At 41.8% G+C, this 20,706-nt stretch overlaps 1 protein-coding gene across 1 annotated transcript; it reads left to right on the forward strand.

Annotated features, from left to right (window-relative positions):
- Positions 1–120: 120 nt before the first annotated feature.
- LOC311229527 (acidic mammalian chitinase-like) lies at positions 121–19,773 on the forward strand (the record flags this gene model as incomplete). The annotated part of the gene is made up of 11 exons (XM_084315603.1): positions 121–823; positions 9,129–9,152; positions 10,207–10,411; positions 10,770–10,826; positions 10,941–11,106; positions 11,326–11,450; positions 13,544–13,667; positions 17,052–17,237; positions 18,363–18,479; positions 19,101–19,239; positions 19,472–19,773. 11 exons carry the CDS (start codon positions 121–123, stop codon positions 19,771–19,773), a joined length of 2,148 nt encoding a protein of 715 aa, XP_084171729.1.
- Positions 19,774–20,706: the final 933 nt, after the last annotated feature.

The raw sequence follows: 20,706 nt of genomic DNA on the forward strand, positions 1-20,706 counted from the left end.
TATATAGACTCTCACATGGCCTAGTGCCGCCCTCTGGTGGTCAGAGATGTTACTGTATCTATGACCATGGTCAATTCATTTTTTATATGGATTAGAAGTGCGTTCCACAGAGAGGGGAGAATGCCCTGTCACCCCAGGTTCTACAGAGAGGGGGCAGCGACTGAGACCTGTCACCCCAGGTTCTACAGAGAGGGGGCAGCAACAGAGGCCTGTCACCCCAGGTTCTACAGAGAGGGGGCAGCAACAGAGGCCTGTCACCCCAGGTTCTACAGAGAGGGGGCAGAGACTGAGAACTGTCACCCCAGGTTCTACAGAGAGGGGGCAGAGACTGAGACCTGTCACCCCAGGTTCCACAGAGAGGGGGCAGAGACTGAGACCTGTCACCCCAGGTTCTACAGAGAGGGGGCAGCAACAGAGGCCTGTCACCCCAGGTTCTACAGAGAGGGGGCAGCAACAGAGGCCTGTCACCCCAGGTTCTACAGAGAGGGGGCAGAGACTGAGACCTGTCACCCCAGGTTCTACAGAGAGGGGGCAGCAACAGAGGCCTGTCACCCCAGGTTCTACAGAGAGGGGGCAGCAACAGAGGCCTGTCACCCCAGGTTCTACAGAGAGGGGGCAGAGACTGAGACCTGTCACCCCAGGTTCTACAGAGAGGGGGCAGCAACAGAGACCTGTCACCCCAGGTTCTACAGAGAGGGGGCAGCAACAGAGACCTGTCACCCCAGGTTCTACAGAGAGGGGGCAGCAACAGAGAATGCCCTGTCACCCCAGGTTTCCGAGGCATCGGGAGGGGGTGTGTTGTTGGCAGAGTTTGTGAGTCTTGGTGAGTTTGGCACTGTAGCTACTAATGGGTTGGTTTCAAGTGCCTCATTTTGTGTCCCAACATTGTTTTAACAGAATGTGTTCATCAAGAGGAACACAAAATGTCTGTCAGAATAGCCACAGATGGAAGCTATTATTAAGTATGCCTGAAAAGTAGCCACACCGTACAATGCAGTTTTTAATATCTACTGAATTTTAAAATGGTGTTGCTGCCATTTTCCCTCAAATAAAAATATTCTCTCAGTTCTAATGGAAACATCAAGTGTCAACGTTCAACTTTATTAGAAAATATGTCATCACAGGATGAACTGGTTTGTTTTTATTAATTATTATAAAAAATCTTATTTTACAAGTTATACTACAAAGTAAAAGAACATTTTCACAAATACCAAAATTAATATTATAACTGAGTGTTGCAGATTGTGTTTAGATGATTTATTATTATATATGATATATTATTTGGACATTTAGTGCCGCCCTCTGGTGGTCAGAGATGCTACTGTATCTATGGCCATGGTTTACAAACTTTACAGCCTCACCACATAAGGTATGTGTCCATAAGGTATTATCTAATACTTCATAATAATAATAATAATAATAATAATAATAATAATAATAATAATAATAATAATAATAATAATAATAATAATAATAATAATAATAATAATAATAATAATAATAATAATAATAATAATAATAATAATAATAATAATAATAATAATAATAATAATAATAATAATAATAATAATAATAATAATAATAATAATAATAATAATAATAATAATAATAATAATAATAATAATAATAATAATATTTAATAATAATAATAATAATAATAATAAAAATAAAAATAATAATAATAATAATAATAATAATAATAATAATAATAATAATAATAATAATAATAATGATGATGATGATGATGATGATGATAATAATAATAATAATAATAATAATAATAATAATAATAATAATAATAATAATAATAATAATAATAATAATAATAATAATAATAATAATAATAATAATAATAATAATAATAATAATAATATAAAACAAGTAAAAACAAGTATTTAATAATGACACATTTATTAAAAGAGATACTTAAAATAATTTATTATTTTTATAAAAAATCTTCTTTTACAAGTTAAACTACAAAGTAAAACAACATTTTCACAAATACCAAAAATAATATTATAACTGAGTGTTGCAGATTGTGTTTAGATGATTTATTATTATATATGATATATTATTTGGACATAATACTACTGATTTCTAGGCTTGATAGATTATATGTTAGAAACATACTAAACAGAATATAGAATATAAAAAAACGACCTGCATTGATGCAGTAAATGTGATTAATCACAGAATACAGCATTTGGCAATCGTATAGTTTTAATGACGCATGTTGAAATTGTCATGTACCTTGTTAATTTTCTCAATATACTGTATACACAGTAAGAAATTAACAGTGTGAAGTATAGATACTAGTAACATGCATAGTATTGCATAATATGTTTAGCATTATAGATTTAAAAGCAACATGACGTTTCAGTCTTGTGACCTTCTTTAGACCGGCATCCTTGTCTGATTAAAGAGAATGAATGAATGAATGAAAACTTTATTTAACAGATTGCAGAATGGGTACAATACAGTACGGCTCAATACACACAATTGTTAAGGGGATGCAGACCTGAGAAAGACTTTCGTCTTGTTTACATCAGGGTCCCCCATTTTCAATTCATATAGACATTTATGACATACACAACATACATGACATTTATGGCATAGGGACATATAGGTATTTAGTACTGATACATTTGTGACATAAACGGTATTGAAATATACAGTACTGTTACCCCTAGATCCTGACAGAGTATATACATATGATGGGGAGGGGACTGTACATTAGGAGGGGGTGGGTGGGTGGGTGGGAGAGAGATATACATACGGCGGGGAGGGAATATATACATGCGGTGGGGAGGAGACTGTCTATTAGGAGGTGGTGGGGGTTTTGGGCATTTACGGTGGCCAGTTTCGAATTGCAGCCTCCCGTAGGTGCTCTTTAAGAGCGGTTTTGAATGTGGGTAGGGATTCACATTCCTTTACAGCTTTAGGTAGGGCATTCCACATTGATGTGGCATAATTGCGAAACGTATTTAGTCCCTTGTTTGAGCCGAATCTGGGTTTAACATGATTTGTTGAGCTTCCTCTGGTGTAGTGGTTGTGGTATTCACTGACCTTTGGGAAGTATTTTGACATGTACATGGGTACCTTAGTCGTATAGTGTATCTTGTAGACCAGGCCCATTGCAAGTTGCTGTACTCTGTCGTCTACTCTAAGCCATCCTAGGTTGTCAAAGTGGGCAGGGGTGAGGTGGGTTCTGGGGGTAAGGTCAAGTAGTAGTCTGACCAGTTTGTTTTGTGATGTTTGTAATTTTGTTTTAAGCGCCTTTGAGGTGCTTTGGTACCATGAGGTGCACGCATAGTCGTAGTACCCTTGAATGAGTGCTCCTGCCAGAGTCTTCAGGGTATTCTTGTTTACCAGAGAGGAGATCCGGTACAAGAATCTAGTTAGTTGGTTGACTTTTTTTATTACATTGGATGCCATTTTGTCACAGGAAAGATTTGCCTCTAGGATGGAACCCAGGTAGGTAATTTCGTCTTTCCTTCTGACAATATTGTCACCCACTGCAACTGAGAAGCCGTCGGTCTTGCTGAGTTTGTTATTTGAACCGAAGAGAATGGACTCTGTTTTGCCCATGTGTAATGATAGTTTGTTATCAGCGAGCCATATGCAGATTTTGCCTAGTTCCGAGCTGAGGGTTTTTTCAACCTGCAACTTGTTCTTGTCAGAGACCAGCAGGGCTGAGTCGTCCGCAAACAGGAACAAGTTGCAGTCACAGGCTGACGACATGTCATTTGCATAAATTAGGAAGAGTAGCGGTCCTAGTATGCTTCCTTGTGGAACACCACAGCTCACTGTGAGGGGGGGGGGGGTAGAGTACCGTTTACCTCTACCATCTGTTCTCTCCCCTCCAGGTACAGTAGGATTGCATCCAGCTCACTGATAAGCTATCAAAACCAATTGCTTTTAGCTTGTCAATCAGAATGGAGTGATTGACAGTGTCGAAGGCCTTTTGTAGGTCCAGCATGACCATGCCGCAGTATTTGCCCGCGTCCACCTCTTGTTTGATGTGGTCGTTCAAATAGAGGAGGCATGTGTCAGTGGAGTGGGACGTTCTGAAGCCAGATTGGAATTCGTAGATTCGATTTTTTTCCGCCAGGTACTTTTCGACCTGTTCGAAGACTATTTTCTCCATGACTTTGGAGATGGAGGTAAGAATAGAAACAGGGCGGTAGTTGCCTGGGTCTAATTTGCTGCCCTTTTTGTGCAGAGGGGTCACTCTTGCAATTTTTAAGTCCTTGGGGACGTGTCCGTAGAAGCTTCTATCTCCAGGCCATCAGGTTGCTCAACGAACAATAACACTATGCAACAACCATCAAATGCACTCACAGCACACACATCCACATGCACACACTCACTTTAAACAAACAACACACTGCAGCACCCACTCTCCACACTTTAGATCACCTAAACACACTTTTTATTTATTGGTAAAGGATTTGCACTACAACCCATACCTCAGTACACCTTACTGTAAATTGTACCTAAATTGTACCTCATCCCATTTCTGCTTTGCACTATATAGTATTGTATATTAGTATATTGCATAGTATATTGTATATTGTATGGTAACTCAGTTACTTCTATTCTGCATCGAACATTGTACATGTATATATACTGAACACTGTGTCTACGTACGTGACTTCTATTTTTACTTCTATTTTTACATGCTATACTATTTTATTTTATTTCATACTTATCTTTTGTCTAGCACAGTCTCTGGAGCGTAACAGAAAGAAGCATTTTGTATAAAAGTATTCTGTACTTCTGTATGACAACTATTAAAGAAACTTGAAACTTGATGAATATTGTGTTTTATTTTGGTTACAATTTGAAAGGGAGAGGTGATAAGGCATCATGTACCAGAGCACTTAACCACAATAGAGTCAACACTACTATCAACCATGCTAATGTAACCGGTCTCGTATTGCTCTGCGTTGTGTTTCAAATTCCGATTCGACCCCTGTTAAGGGATTGCCCTGAGTGGGAGTTGAACCCCGGTCTCCCGCACCGGGGCCGACATCACAAACCGCTGCGCCAAGAAAGCGCTCAGTTTGGATGCCTCTGGGGAGTGAGTTTACTTGCAGTACCGCTTAACATCCACAGCCACCGAACTACTTGTACCACGTGACTGTGGATAGACTGCGGTACCTCCATTACACTAAGCAATTAGGCTACAGTCCATCCCAATTATTTCCATCCTGGCACTATTTTAGTCTTGGTTGAAGTAGAACAGGACAGGACAGGACAGCCGAAAATAAAATAAATAAATAGAAACCGACCAACCTTTGTACTGTCTTTTACTATGCACTTTGCTACTAAGTAATCTACTGTGCCTATATTACTACCTACTATGCTAATATGTCTATACTACTATGCACTCAAGTTCAACACTGTTTGACAAACAATATCACTTGCAAATACAATTTGCCTTGTATTTAGTTGTAAATAAGTACTTTATTTAATAAGTGCAGTTTCTGGGCACCTGTTTGATAGAGAATATATCAGACTTCTTCCTGTTGATGTTAATGTTGATATAGACACTGATTGTGTGAGTCCCATAGATCACACCCATCAATTCTCCTTTGATGAAGTATTAGTACATGATTAAGTATTAGTACATGATGAAGTATTAGTACATGATGAAGTATTAGTACATGACGAGGTATTAGACACTTTACAATGCATAGATCCCACCATCTGAATATTTTATCAATACTTAAAGGTGTGCCACAAGGTTCACTTCTAGGCCCTGTCCACTTCACTAGGTCAAAGTCAAGGTCAAGGTCAACTTTATTTCTATATTGATTTCAAATCAACCGAAGTTGTACCAAATTGCTTTACAAACAAAAAGAAATACAGTATACACACAAAGTCATAAGAAACTACAATACATTAAAAACAATCACGACACGACCAGGGATGTGTGGCTTACCAAGCCTCAGAACGCCAATTAAAACAGGTGAGTCTTCAGCTGTGTTTTAAAACTCTGTCGGGTCTGGGCAGACCTCATTGGCAGTGGAAGACTGTTCCATAGTTTAGGGGCAGCCACCACAAAAGTCTGGTCGCCATTTGTCTTTAACCTAGACCTCGGGACATCTGAAAGTAACTTATTTGCTGACCTAAGTGCTCTATTATATGCACTATTTATATTATTGTATTGTCCCGAATATAAGACAACCCTGATTATAAGACGACCCCTCTTTTTTCACTGTGGAAAAATACTTTTTTGAAGACCAAATCTTGTTTATATAAAGGAAATACATTTATTTGAAAATAACAAAACATTGTTCTGTTCAATGTAGGCAAGGTGCGTTCAAAGTGTCGATGATCAATGCGCCACTGGTGCACATGTGAGGGGAGACTGTCGGGAGAGGTGGCTTGGGAACCCAATGGCACACGGCGGCCAGGGTGAAATCAGCATTTCGCTATGATGCCCCTCTAGCTCATGGAATGAACTCCAACAGTCTAAAGATTGAGGTTCTCCCCTCTGTTGCAGAGTTTAAAACCTTGATCTCCAACCATCGTCAATCAAGTTGTACGTGTTTTAATTGATTTTTGTTTTTTGCCTCGTCTTGTTTTATATGCTGTGTGATTTTATATGCTTTTTGTGCTCATTTCTGTATGTACAGTGCACTCAATGTCACTGAGGGAGACCTCCATTGCCTTTTAAATAAAGGTTTGAAATTCAATTAATTAAATGAAAAACATACATTTAGCTGCCAGAGTTGTACCCTTCCTGCTGACTTGTACAGAACTTGTAAGTCACTTTGGATAAAAGCGTCGGCTAAATGACTAAATGTAAATATAAATGTACAATCATGAATGAATGAATGAATGAAAACTTTATTTAACAGATTGCAGAATGGGTACAATACAGTACGGCTCAATACATACAATTGTTAAGGGGATGCAGACCTGAGAAAGACGTTTGTCTTGTTTCCATCAGGGTCCCCCATTTTCAATTCATATAGACATTTATGACATACACAACATACATGACATTTATGGCATAGGGACATATAGGTATTTAGTACTGATACATTTGTGACATAGGCGGTATTCAAATATACAGTACTGTTACCCCTAGATCCTGACAGAGTATATACATATGATGGGGAGGGGACTGTACATTAGGAGGGGGTGGGTGGGTGGGAGGGAAATATACATACGGCGGGGAGGGAATATATACATGCGGTGGGGAGGAGACTGTCTATTAGGAGGTGGTGGGGGTTTTGGGCATTTACGGTGGCCAGTTTCGAATTGCAGCCTCCCGTAGGTGCTCTTTAAGGGCGGTTTTGAATGTGGGCAGGGATTCACATTCCTTTACAGCTTTGGGTAGGGCGTTCCACATTGTTGTGGCATAATTGCGAAACGTGTTAAGTCCCTTGTTTGAGCCGAATCTGGGTTTAACATGATTTGTTGAGCTTCCTCTGGTGTAGTGGTTGTGGTATTCACTGACCTTTGGGAAGTATTTTGACATGTACATGGGCACCCCGGTCGTATAGTGTATCTTGTAGACCAGGCCCATTGCAAGTTGCTGTACTCTGTCGTCTACTCTAAGCCATCCTAGGTTGGCAAAGTGGGCAGGGGTGAGGTGGGTTCTGGGGTTCAGGTCAAGTAGTAGTCTGACCAGTTTGTTTTGTGATGTTTGTAATTTTGTTTTAAGCGCCTTTGAGGTGCTTTGGTACCATGAGGTGCACGCATAGTCATAGTACCCTTGAATGAGTGCTCCTGCCAGAGTCTTCAGGGTATTCTTGTTTACCAGAGAGGAGATCCGGTACAAGAATCTAGTTCGTTGGTTGACTTTTTTTATTACATTGGATGCCATTTTGTCACAGGAAAGATTTGCCTCTAGGATGGAACCCAGGTAGGTAATTTCGTCTTTCCTTGTGACAATATTGTCACCCACTGTAACTGAGAATCCGTCGGTCTTGCTGAGTTTGTTATTTGAACCGAAGAGAATGGACTCTGTTTTGCCCATGTGTAATGATAGTTTGTTATCAGCGAGCCATATGCAGATTTTGCCTAGTTCCGTGCTGAGGGTTTTTTCAACCTGCAATTTGTTCTTGTCAGAGACCAGCAGGGCTGAGTCGTCCGCAAACAGGAACAAGTTGCAGTCACAGGCTGACGACATGTCATTTGCATAAATTAGGAAGAGTAGCGGTCCTAGTATGCTTCCTTGTGGAACACCACAGCTCACTGTGAGGGGGGGGGATAGAGTACCGTTTACCTCTACCATCTGTTCTCTCCCCTCCAGGTAGGATTGCATCCAGCTCACTGATAGGCTATCAAAACCAATTGCTTTTAGCTTGTCCATTAGAATGGAGTGATTGACAGTGTCGAAGGCCTTTTGTAGGTCCAGCATGACCATGCCGCAGTATTTGCCAGCGTCCACCTCTTGTTTGATGTGGTCGTTCAAATAGAGGAGGCATGTGTCAGTGGAGTGGGACGTTCTGAAGCCAGATTGGAATTCGTAGATTAGTTTTTTTTCCGCCAGGTACTTTTCGACCTGTCATACAAGCAAATCATTATCAAAGGGCATTTCAAGTTTATCAGTGCTTTCAGCAACGTCGGTGGAATATCCAGGTCTTGGTCAAAAAACACGTGACTGAGGCTTACTGCTGAGTGCTATGGATTGCACCTGCCAGATCAAACATGACATACAGATATGGAGACGGACCAGGCGAGTATATAAGGGACCGCAGACCTTCAGATCATTGTAGAGAGGCACCATGGGTAAACTCCTCATCTTCGTTGGTAAGTTGAGAGGTTGCTTCTCATCCTTTTTTTGCAGATTAAATATGTAGGTGTTTATTTAATTTTAGGTATTCAAACTGAATATACTTGTGATTCTCTTAATGCCCATTTCTTACCTTAAATAAAGACATGCATGCTAGGTAGGTACATACTCCTGCTATTGCCCTTGAGCAAGGCACTGGCATTAGACCTGGAGTTGGACCCTGGGCACCAGACTGTGGCTGCCCACTGCTCCTAAATAGTGGGTTGAATGCAGAGGACAAATTCCTGGTATGTGTAAACATTTTATTCGACTTCTAATTCAGATTCTAATTGTCTCTGTCTCTCTTTCCTTCTCAATCCCTTCCTCTCTGAAGGTCTGGCTCTCCTGCTGCAGCTCGGTAAGATACAGTAGAATACAGTAACAGTAGAATAATGTAACAGCTAAGTAAGATACAATATAATACAGTATATAATGTAACAGTTAGGTAAGATACAGTATAATACAGTATATAATGTAACAGCTAGGTATGATACAGTATAATACAGTATATAATGTAACAGCTAGGTAAGATACAGTATAATACAGTATATAATGTAACAGTTATGTAAGATACAGTATAATACAGTATATAATGTAACAGCTAGGTAAGATACAGTATAATACAGTATATAATGTAAAAGCTAGGTAAGATACAGTATAATACAGTATATAATGTAACAGCTAGGTAAGATACAGTATACTACAGTATATAATGTAACAACTATGTAGGATACAGTATAATACAGTATATAATGTAACAGCTAAGTAAGATACAGTATAATACAGTATATAATGTAACAGTTAGGTAAGATACAGTATAATAAGTATATAATACAGTTAGGTAAGATACAGTATAATACAGTATATAATGTAACAGTTAGGTAAGATACAGTATAATAAGTATATAATGCAGTTAGGTAAGATACAGTATAATACAGTATATAATGTAACAGCTAGGTAAGAAACAGTATAATACAGTATATAATGTAACAGCTAGGTAAGATACAGTATAATACAGTATATAATGTAACAGCTAGGTAAGATACAGTATAATACAGTATATAATGTAACAGCTAGGTAAGATACAGTATAATACAGTATATAATGTAACAGCTAGGTAAGATACAGTATACCCTTCACCCACTCAGTGCTAAAGTAATATATACTGTACATTCTTCCATGTTCTATAAAATGGTTTCCTGGTTCTGAAGGTCATTAAACTCACTCGGCACATAACGACCTGTGGAAACTTTAAATGCAGATACAAAAAAATAATAATTGAACAAACACTAAAATGTAATGGTTTTAGTCCGACAATATGTCACAACGAAGGCAGAATAGCACAACATCCTCCAACCTGTACCTGTACCTGTACCACACCTCAACCTGTACCTGTACCTCACCTCCCACAGCTGCATCATACAAGCTCTCCTGCTACTTCACCAGCTGGGGACAGTACCGTCCCGGAGCAGGAAAGTATGACGTCTCCAACGTGGACCCGTGTCTCTGTGACCACCTCATCTATGCCTTCGCCGTGATGAACGACCACAACGAGATCTCGACCTACGAGTGGAACGACGAGGCGCTCTTCATCCAGTTCCAGGCCCTCAAGAACGAGTTAGTAGTACATACATGTACATGCACTATATATAAATACTGTATATAATGTGCATGAAATGCTCACATGCTCACATAACCATTAACCAGGGGGTAGTAAATTAAGTGTTTTTTTTACTCAAGCACTAAAGCTATGATATACTCAGCGGTACTGTATTTAAAAAGGCACTCATACTCTCACACATAACCCACTTTTGAGGAACGTGATGATAGCACTTCTGATCGAATGCTGCTCTTGAAACACTAATTCAACCTAACTCCAGCAGGATACACACAGAGGCATAGACACAAAAGTACATAAATCATGCATAAATGAGGCGAGAGCGCTAAATCAAAGTACATTTTCCTCTGCTTTCAGCAATGCCAACCTGTTGAATCTGCTGGCTATTGGAGGATGGAACTTCGGCACTGCCAAGTGAGTATCCAATAGGATCAATGATGCCAGGACCTTGAGTCCCTTGTTAAGATGCTGATTGTTATTGTCTCTCTCCTCAGTTAAGATGCTGATTGATATCGTCTCTCTCCTCAGGTTCTCAGCCATGGTGGCCAGTGCCGCTAACCGCCAGACCTTCACCAAAAGTGTGATCAAGTTCCTGCGCATGTACGGGTTTGATGGTCTGGATATTGACTGGGAGTACCCCGGGTCTCGTGGTTCCCCACCTCAGGACCAGCAGCTCTTCACTGTCCTGTGTCAGGTCTGTCTGCTTTAATCCATAATATTCATCATCATATTATGATATATGATATTCTTTATAATATTAGAGACGATGAAGGGATTTAGTTATTAGGGTCATGATACACAAGGTGTTTGTCAGCAGGAGGTCTATCACATGAATGTATCTCAATATGATGCAACCATACAATATACCTACACCTCCTCTCCTCCTCCTTGCCTCCTCCTGTCCCTCTTGTAGGAGCTGCTGACGGCCTTTGAGGCGGAGGGCAAGAGCACCAACCGTCCTCGTCTGATGCTGACGGCTGCCGTCTCCGCTGGAAAGGGAACCATTGACTCTGCATACCAGATTGCCCAGCTCGGAGCGTTAGTACACAGACGTGCACACGCACACCTGCTCGAAACTCATGCACGTTTTCACATGCCCACAAAGACTACACACACGCATGCGCACACACGCAAATAATATGTACACAAGCACACGCATACGGTAATCATAGACACACACTTTAGACTTAAAGGAACACGGCAACATTTGGGGAAATTAGCTTACCGTCTTTTCCAGAGAGAGACAAGAAGATAGATACCAGTTTTCTCTCTGTGTGTTCAGTAGAAAGCTATCTGGCTGCATGTTAGCCTAGCTTAGCACAATGAATGGAAGCGGACATGGCCGGTTAACCTAGGCATTGTCCAACTAACACCTCTCCTGAAGGCTAACCGGCCATGTCCGTTTCCATTCATTGTGCTAAGCTAGGCTAACATGCAGCCAGATAGCTTTCTACTGAACGCACATTGAAACTGGTATCTATCTTCTTGTCTCTCTCTGGAGAATCAAATCAAATCAAATCAAATTTATTTGTAAGGCGCGACAACACGTTAATGTCCCCATGGGCCGGACACGTCTTCCTTAAACAAGTCAAGAAGAAACATCACAATAAGTCAAGAACAAAACAAGAACACCATAAAGTCAAATTTCTTTTTAAATAAATGCAACACTCCCAGACATACCCCACGCAAAGGTAAGGAAAAACTCACTAAAACCTAGCAATAGGAAAAAATGCACCACAGGCAATGTGGAGGAGAGAAACCTTAGAAGGGCCATTCAAGGGGGGATCTCCCTTCTTAGATGTTGGTGATAGTAGTGTTGCAGTAAAAACAGGCGAACAGTTGGTAGGCATGCACTCATGTGTGTAGTGAAACACAGATAAGTGCATGCGATAGCAACTGAACATTTTGAAAGATTAAAGATAGAGCTGATAGCGATAGCAACTGAACATTTTGAAAGATTAAAGATAGAGCGGATCTATTTGAGGCAAAAGGGCAGCGCAAAGAGGGTTGCGTCCTCCCGGTCTTCATCACGGGACGTCCAACACTCCGGTCATCACTCCGAGACAGCCGGAGACAGGGAGACAGGGGGCGGCGCAGAGAGGGTCGCATCCTCCCGGTCATCATCACGGGACGTCCAACACTCCGGTCATCACTACGAGACAGCCGGAGACAGGGAGACAGGGGGGCGGCGCAGAGAGGGTCGCATCCCACCGGTCTTCATCATGGGACATCCAACACTCCGGTCATCACTCCGGGACAGCCACTCACAGGGAGACGGGACAGGGGTTAGACAGCTCGCGTGATTGTGATGGGCGGACATAGCAATAGATACAAGTGGTAAGCATATATGTGAATAGAATAGATATATGTAGTAAGCATATTATGTGAATAGAATAGAAGTACTTAACCCAGAAATGACACCACGTTGACAGACCACGGACAGAAGACGGTAAGAAGCTGATCCATGGCCTCGGTGGTGCACGTAGAACAGTCACTGCAATCTTGGCCAAGACCCCGAGACATCCACCACCTTAGTCAGCACTACGAGACAAGCACTCAGAGAGATGGGGGGGGGGTTAAAGAGTTTCCATGTTTGTAGTGGGCGGAGATGGAGCAATAAATACATGTAGTGAGCATATGCATACATGGTGACAGTAGAATCATAGTATATAAGAAAATTGTGAAATTGAGTAATAGATAGAACTACTGCAAGCGTATGGATACAGGACAAGACAATAGCTCAGGGCCGTATGCCCCGTGGGGGCAGGAGAAGCCAGGTTCAGCACTGCAGAAGACGATAAGCTAATTTCCCAAAATGTTGCCGTGTTCTTTTAAAGGTCAAATCTGTAATGCCATCAAAATGCAGCCTCTAGGGCCTAGAGTCTATGCAAAATAACCCAGCTGGGTATTACACATGTTTTGTTTTGTTTTGGTCTGATGTGTGGGTTAGAGTTGAGTGGGAATAGGGAGATGGGTTGTTACTGCTGGCCACACCTCAGGCTCTGCCAAGGGAGGTCTGGAGAAACCCACACTATAATAAGTTACTAAACTCTGACTCATTACAGATTCTACCTTTAAGCAGAAGAACACAGCCCTCGTTGACTGTTATCCCCATGTGTTGTTGTCACCAGTGTGCTGGATTACTTCCATGTGATGACCTATGACTTCCACGGCAACTGGGAACGCGTGGTTGGAGAGAACAGCCCTCTGTACAAAAGCCCCTCCGACCAGGGCGACTACATCTACTTCAACATGGTGAGCTGGAGGATTAATTTACTATGATCATATTTTAGGCATTTAGCAGATGCTGTTATCCAGAGCAACTTAAATGACCCATCTCGAACCATGCCCTCTTTTTTTGATCCTCCAATCTCCGGGAAGCAACCGTTGTGATCGGAGGATCAAGAAAATAGGGCAGGGTTTGAGAACAGGTTTGACAATACCTAAATGTTTATTGTGAGTGATCTGTGGTGCTGAATTTCCCTTGAGATTAATAAAGTACTTCTATTCTATTCTATTCTATCACTGGATGTAATGAATAGCACTGTAATTGGGGTTGCACCGATCCGATATTGATATCGGATATTGGCCCCCGATATGACTAAAATAGCTGGATCGGGTATCGAAAAAAGAATTATATATATATTGGATTTAATTATAATTTTATTTTTATAATAATATAATATAATAAAAAAAAAATTAATAAATAACAATTCAGTACATTTATATCTATGTGTTCATTTGTTACCTTTTGTTTCACTAAGTTAGTGTTACGTGCCCCCGTGGGGAGACGCAACACTAGGCCACAGACAGGATAGGTGAGGGTGCTGTGACACAAAACACCAGAGACAGATTGTAAAATAACAATATTTATTTTACACAAATGAGGATCAGCAACACAGAGAGCAAAGAGGACCTACCAGTGAGCACCAAATAATATCAAAAGGAAACAAAAGCCCACCCCCCCCCTTTACAGGCGCGGACGCCCCAAAGTACAGGAGGTGGTGCTCACTCTAAGCTGGTGTCTTTAACAGTAGTTCTCCTACGTGATGCAGATGTAGACCCCAGGGTATCTTCCTGCCCTCAATGTCCCTGTGTGCGAAACAAAAGGTTAGAAATGGGAAAAGAAACCGGGTGACGATTTGATACACCAATACACAAATACAAGTTATGGGTTACAGACTAAATATATAACAGGCAAGATTATATTTGTATTGTAACACACAAGATACAACTATACAATACAAATGGCTAAGCCACCAGAGCCTTTCCCAGCTCTCACACCATCTGTAGCTCAACAGAGCTGTAAGTGGCTCATGTAGCCCCACAGAGCTTTAACTAGCTCTCTCAATACCACAAGCCCAACAGAGCTTTACCTGGCCTATGAACCAAATAGGAGTCTAAACACAAAACAAATGAGAGCCCCTTTTACAACACCACCAGATAGCTACCATACACCGACCGGGCTCTGGCTAACAATGCATACACAGGGATTATATGAAGGGATGTGGAGGCCAATTAGGCTGATGAGCCTCAGCTGTGGTTGCTGCTGCTTCTTCTGTTGGTTGGAGTGGAATGGTGATTAACCCTGAAGTGGTCTGCACACGGCGGGCGACCGACGTCGCCTGGCGATGTGATTACCTGTCGCTCAATGACAATCGCTTAGCCCCCCACACCAGAGGCGACCGTTCTCAGGTATAATGAGATGCATAAGCTATGTGTCGCTCTGTTTAGCTGGGGGTGTTTCCCCCCGGGAGATATAGGAGGACGGACCGCCGGCCGGGACCGGACGTTAGTTTGTCGTGAAGCGAGCGTATATATAATTAGCAGGTAGCTGTGTTGTGCGTTACGAGAGAGTATTAACCTGTAAAACCCATATTAAGCTGGAATTAAACCACCATATACGATTACAACCTCTCCTCCTTCTTCCTGACATTACTGCATGCCTGATCGCTACGATACGTTCACTACCACCGATTGGACAAGTATTGTTATGCAGCTGCTGAAAGTGTTTTTTTTTCACGGAAGACGCAAACTGTTTTATTCTCAACCATAATTTTCTTTGGACAATAAACCTTACAAACTACATCAGCTGCAGCCTGGACATTAAACTCTGTCAACATCCACAACTTATTTTGTTACCCGAGTATTAAAACACTAGTAGGTGCATCGTGGGGCATTGTTCATTTATTAGTAATGACAAGCGGCCGCCGGCCACTATAGCTTCTCAAACTAACGTTATTTATTTAAATTGTTCCCGTTAATAATAATGAACATAACCTTATGTAGCATGGTAATAATACGTAGATTGATCAATGAATGTATTGATACATTAAAGGTGTACAAATGATACACCAGTAGAACTTCTGCAGTACTTCTACTGTAGAAGTCATGTAATTTCCTCATTGTCCTTGTGCCGTCGCCTCCAAAAATAGGATCGAGGCGATATTTAGCGAGGCGACAGAAATATCTGCGCGACTGTCGCTTCAAAATCTCCTGCCGTGTGGGTTCTCTCATTCATAACAATGGAGGCGATACAATTCTGCCGGTCGGCTCGCTAAAAAAATCGGTCGCCTGGCTAAAATCGCTCGCCGTGTGGGGACCCCTTGAGAGGTAGATAGATTACATAGGAGGGAGACAAGAAAACAACACTACAACCTGCCTACATACATAACACATTTTAATTACCCATACAATATAATATTACATGCATACATAATGAAATAAGGACAGAGTCCGTAACAGTTAGGAAAATAATGTTTTAAGTCAAGCCTGATGTTGCCTTGCACAAAAGAATGATCCCAGTCTCTTCCACACAGTGAGGCATACAGTTTATTAATTGAACAATAGGTATCGGATCGGTACTCGGTATTGGCCGATACCCAAAGCCCAGGTATCGGTATCGGGACTGAAAAAGTCAGATCGGTGCATCCCTAACTGTAATACCACTGAATGACAAGTGAATATGAAAGTGTACTGTGTATGTGATGTGACGTTGCCCTGTCGTCATTGTACCGTGTGGAATGTTGTGTAGCGTGTTGATATGTCTATGCATTGAGACAAATATGGTATTGTTCAGTGTTTTCTCTGTAACTGTTTTGTAGCAGTGGTGACTGACAGGAGGTGATTGTTGTTGTTTGTTCCTCATCATCCCTGTTGCTCTTAACTTTGGTTCTAGTGCAGGTTGTAGCTACAACTGTTCATATTTTGATGCTTGATTATTATTAAAGAGCTACGTCTAAGCACTGGGCTTATGCCTGTTTGTGCTTCTGTGGGGAAATCAATAGCTAGATTTTATACATAATGTTTTGTTAATTTCCTATTGTATATAGCTGTGGTGGTTGAAGAAAGCAGGAAGCCGGACCAGCACTCTCAGATTCAAAAGTTTTAATGGCAGCCTGAAACATACATGTTTCAGGCTGCCATTAAAAAACTTTTGAATCTGAGAGTGCTGGTCCGGCTTCCTGCTTTCTTCAACTTAATCTACGGGATTTCAGCACCCAGTGTCAGACATTGTGAGCGCGGTCTAACTTGACTCTTTATATAGCTGTGGTAGTAATGGCTGAATGAAAGTAAATGTTTTTTTCTTTTTGTTTGTGATAATTCTTCTCATAGCAGCGCCTGTTTCCCTCTCCTTAGGACTATGCTATGAACTACTGGAAGAGCAACGGTGCCCCAGCTGAGAAGCTGCTGGTTGGTTTCGCCACCTATGGACACAACTTCAAGCTGGCCTCCTCCTCTAACACAGCTGTGGGAGCTCCTAGCAGCGGAGCTGGACCTGCCGGTATCTACAGTGGCGAGGCTGGCACTTTGGCCTACTTTGAGGTGAGATTAGATGAGGCTTGAGACATGGTGTCCTACTATGAGGTGAGATAAGATGAGGCTTGAGACATGGTGTCCTACTATGAGGTGAGATTAGATGAGGCTTGAGACATGTTGTCCTACTATGAGGTGAGATAAGATGAGGCTTGAGACATGTTGTCCTACTATGAGGTGAGATAAGATGAGGCTTGAGACATGGTGTCCTACTATGAGGTGAGATTAGATGAGGCTTGTGACATGTTGGTCTACTATGAGGTGAGATTAGATGAGACAGGTAAATTGACTATAAAACAAAAAGAAAACACACATCCAATGATCTTAAGGTGGTGGAACGAGCGTCAAGTCAAGTCAAGTCAAGAGTTTTATTTGTCACAGCATACAAGTATACAATGAAATGCGGGTGGTCTTGCCCGCAACGATGTGCAATACAGTAGTACAACATATAATAGAATCCAATAAAACAACATTGTGCAATAAACAGGTAACATAGTGGGACATCTCGGTATTTGTACATAGTTATTTACAGAGCATGGAGGACATGCTAGGTCCTTTGGTAGTGCAATACACTGTTACTGTTGCTATACTATTTTTAAAGTGACCTTTCCTTTGTGGCCATAAGTGTGGGCGTGTGCAGCATGAGTGTGTGCTTGCTCATGTTAAAGTGGCTGCTAGTGTGCGAGCGTGCACAGCATGCGTGTCGTGTGTGTGCTCATGTGTGTTTGTGTGTGGAGAGTTCAGTGTTCTGTGGCACTCAATGTTCATTGTTCAAGGCTCTGATGGCCTGGGGGAAGAAGCTGAGCCGAAGCCTCTCTGTCCTAGTAGCTGGGGTTCGCAGGCGTCTGTGCGTGAGTGCGCAACAGGGAATTATAGAGTCTGCACACTGAAATCTCCAGACGCAAGGAATGTATTCACACCACAGAATAGTGACATTTCAAACACACCACACTTCTTCAGACTTCTAGTGGAAATTGAACATCTATTCTTGTTAGTTAGTGCCATGCTCTGCCCATTGAGCCATGCTGAGCTTCACATCTAGGCTCTCTTTACTTAATATATGTAGCTATTTGTTTGATGGTTTGTGTGCATGTGTGAGAAAGAGACCTAAATCTCTGCCCCCTCTCCCCTCAGATCTGCACCTTCCTGAAGACAGCCACTGAGGCCTGGGACGCCCCTCAGCAGGTGCCCTATGCCTACACCAGCGAAATCTGGGTCGGATATGACAACATGAAGAGTTTCAAGATCAAGGTCTGTTTATATGTGATTGTTCATATGTGTTGCATGCATCACTAATCTTGTATTTATCACTGTGCTTTATCACCAGTTTAACCACTGTGTGTCTCTCTACATTCTCAGTTTAACCACTCTGTCTCTCTACAGACTCAGTTTAACCACTCTGTCTCTCTATAGTCTCAGTTTAACCACTCTGTCTCTCTATGGTCCCAGTTTAACCACTCTGTCTCTCTACAGTCTCAGTTTAACCACTCTGTCTCTCTATGGTCCCAGTTTAACCACTCTGTCTCTCTACAGTCTCAGTTTAACCACTCTGTCTCTCTACAGTCTCAGTTTAACCACTCTGTCTCTCTACAGTCTCAGTTAACCACTCTGTCTCTCCGTTAACCATTCTGTGTCTCTCTAGTTTCTCTACAGACTCAGTTTAACCACTCTGTCTCTCTACAGTCCCAGTTTAACCACTCTGTGTCTCTCTACAGTCTCTCTACAGTCCCAGTTTAACCACTCTGTGTCTCTCTACAGTCTCTCTACAGTCCCAGTTTAACCACTGTGTCTCTCTACAGTCTCTCTACAGTCCCAGTTTAACCACTCTGTGGCTCTACAGACTCAGTTTAATCACTCTGTGTCTCTCTACAGGCCGAGTGGCTGAAGAAGAGTGGTTTTGGAGGAGGCATGGTCTGGAGTATGGATATGGATGACTTCGACGGCACCTTCTGTGGCCAGGGGAAGAATCCTATGATCAACACCATCAAGACCAGCCTGGGAACTGGCGGCGGTAAGACACACACACACACACACACACACACACACACACACACACACACACACACACACACACACACACACACACACACACACACACACACACACACACACACACACACACACACACACACACACACACACACACACACACACACACACACACACACACACAGCCCTGCATACGCAGTTGCCTCTCTTGACTTAACTTCCTCTTCTTCTCACTTGTCTTCTGTCCCACCTAGAGTGCACACGTCGTCTTGACCCCCTGCCAGCTATCACCCCCACCGGAAGCCCAGTGACCCAGCCAGGTGGCGGTGGAAGTGGTGGAGATGGAGGATCTGGTGGAGATGGAGGATCTGGTGGAGATGGAGGATCTGGAGGATCTGGAGATTCTAAATTCTGCGCTGGCAAGGCCGATGGATTCTACCCTGACCTCAAAGACAAGAACCACTTCTACCAGTGCTCCCGGGGACAGACCTACCAGCAGCACTGTGCTGCCGGCCTGGTCTTCGACGTCAGCTGCAAGTGCTGCAACTGGCCTTAAAAAGGACTTGGTTCCAGTTCTATAGAATTACTCCTCCAGCCTTCTTCAGTTAGGAGCTGGGTCTGGTATCTGTGTAATGTTGGCATTAGGGATGCACCATATCGATGACCATATTCATATCGGTGCATCCCTAAAGACCATGCTGGTATGACCCATGTACTTAGAGTTCCATAGAAAGTAACATCACAGATCTACTCCAAATAAATACATGATTTAAATGAGTCTCTTGTGTCTTCTATTAATCAGCTCTATTTACAGTCAAGTGTCAATTATCTCACCGTAGACCAAAGAGGTACCGAGAAATTCTTTGAGATTATCATAACAGATATATAACAGACACATCAACACCAGGAATATAACAGACACATCAACACCAGGAATATAACAGATACATCAACACCATGAATATAACAGATACATCAACACCAGAAATATAACAGATACATCAACACCAGAAATATAACAGATACATCAACACCAGGAATATAACAGACACATCAACACCATGAATATAACAGACACATCAACACCAGGAATATAACAGACACATCAACACCAGGAATATAACAGACACATCAACACCAGGAATATAACAGATACATCAACACCATGAATATAACAGATACATCAACACCAGAAATATAACAGATACATCAACACCAGGAATATAACAGACACATCAACACCATGAATATAACAGACACATCAACACCAGGAATATAACAGACATCAACACCAGGAATATAACAGACACATCAACACCAGGAATATAACAGATACATCAACACCATGAATATAACAGATACATCAACACCAGAAATATAACAGATACATCAACACCAGGAATATAACAGACACATCAACACCATGAATATAACAGACACATCAACACCAGGAATATAACAGACATCAACACCAGGAATATAACAGACA

The sequence above is a fragment of the Notolepis coatsorum genome (assembly GCF_963971535.1).
Source record: "Notolepis coatsorum genome assembly, chromosome: 6".
Lineage (NCBI taxonomy): Eukaryota > Metazoa > Chordata > Actinopteri > Aulopiformes > Paralepididae > Notolepis > Notolepis coatsorum.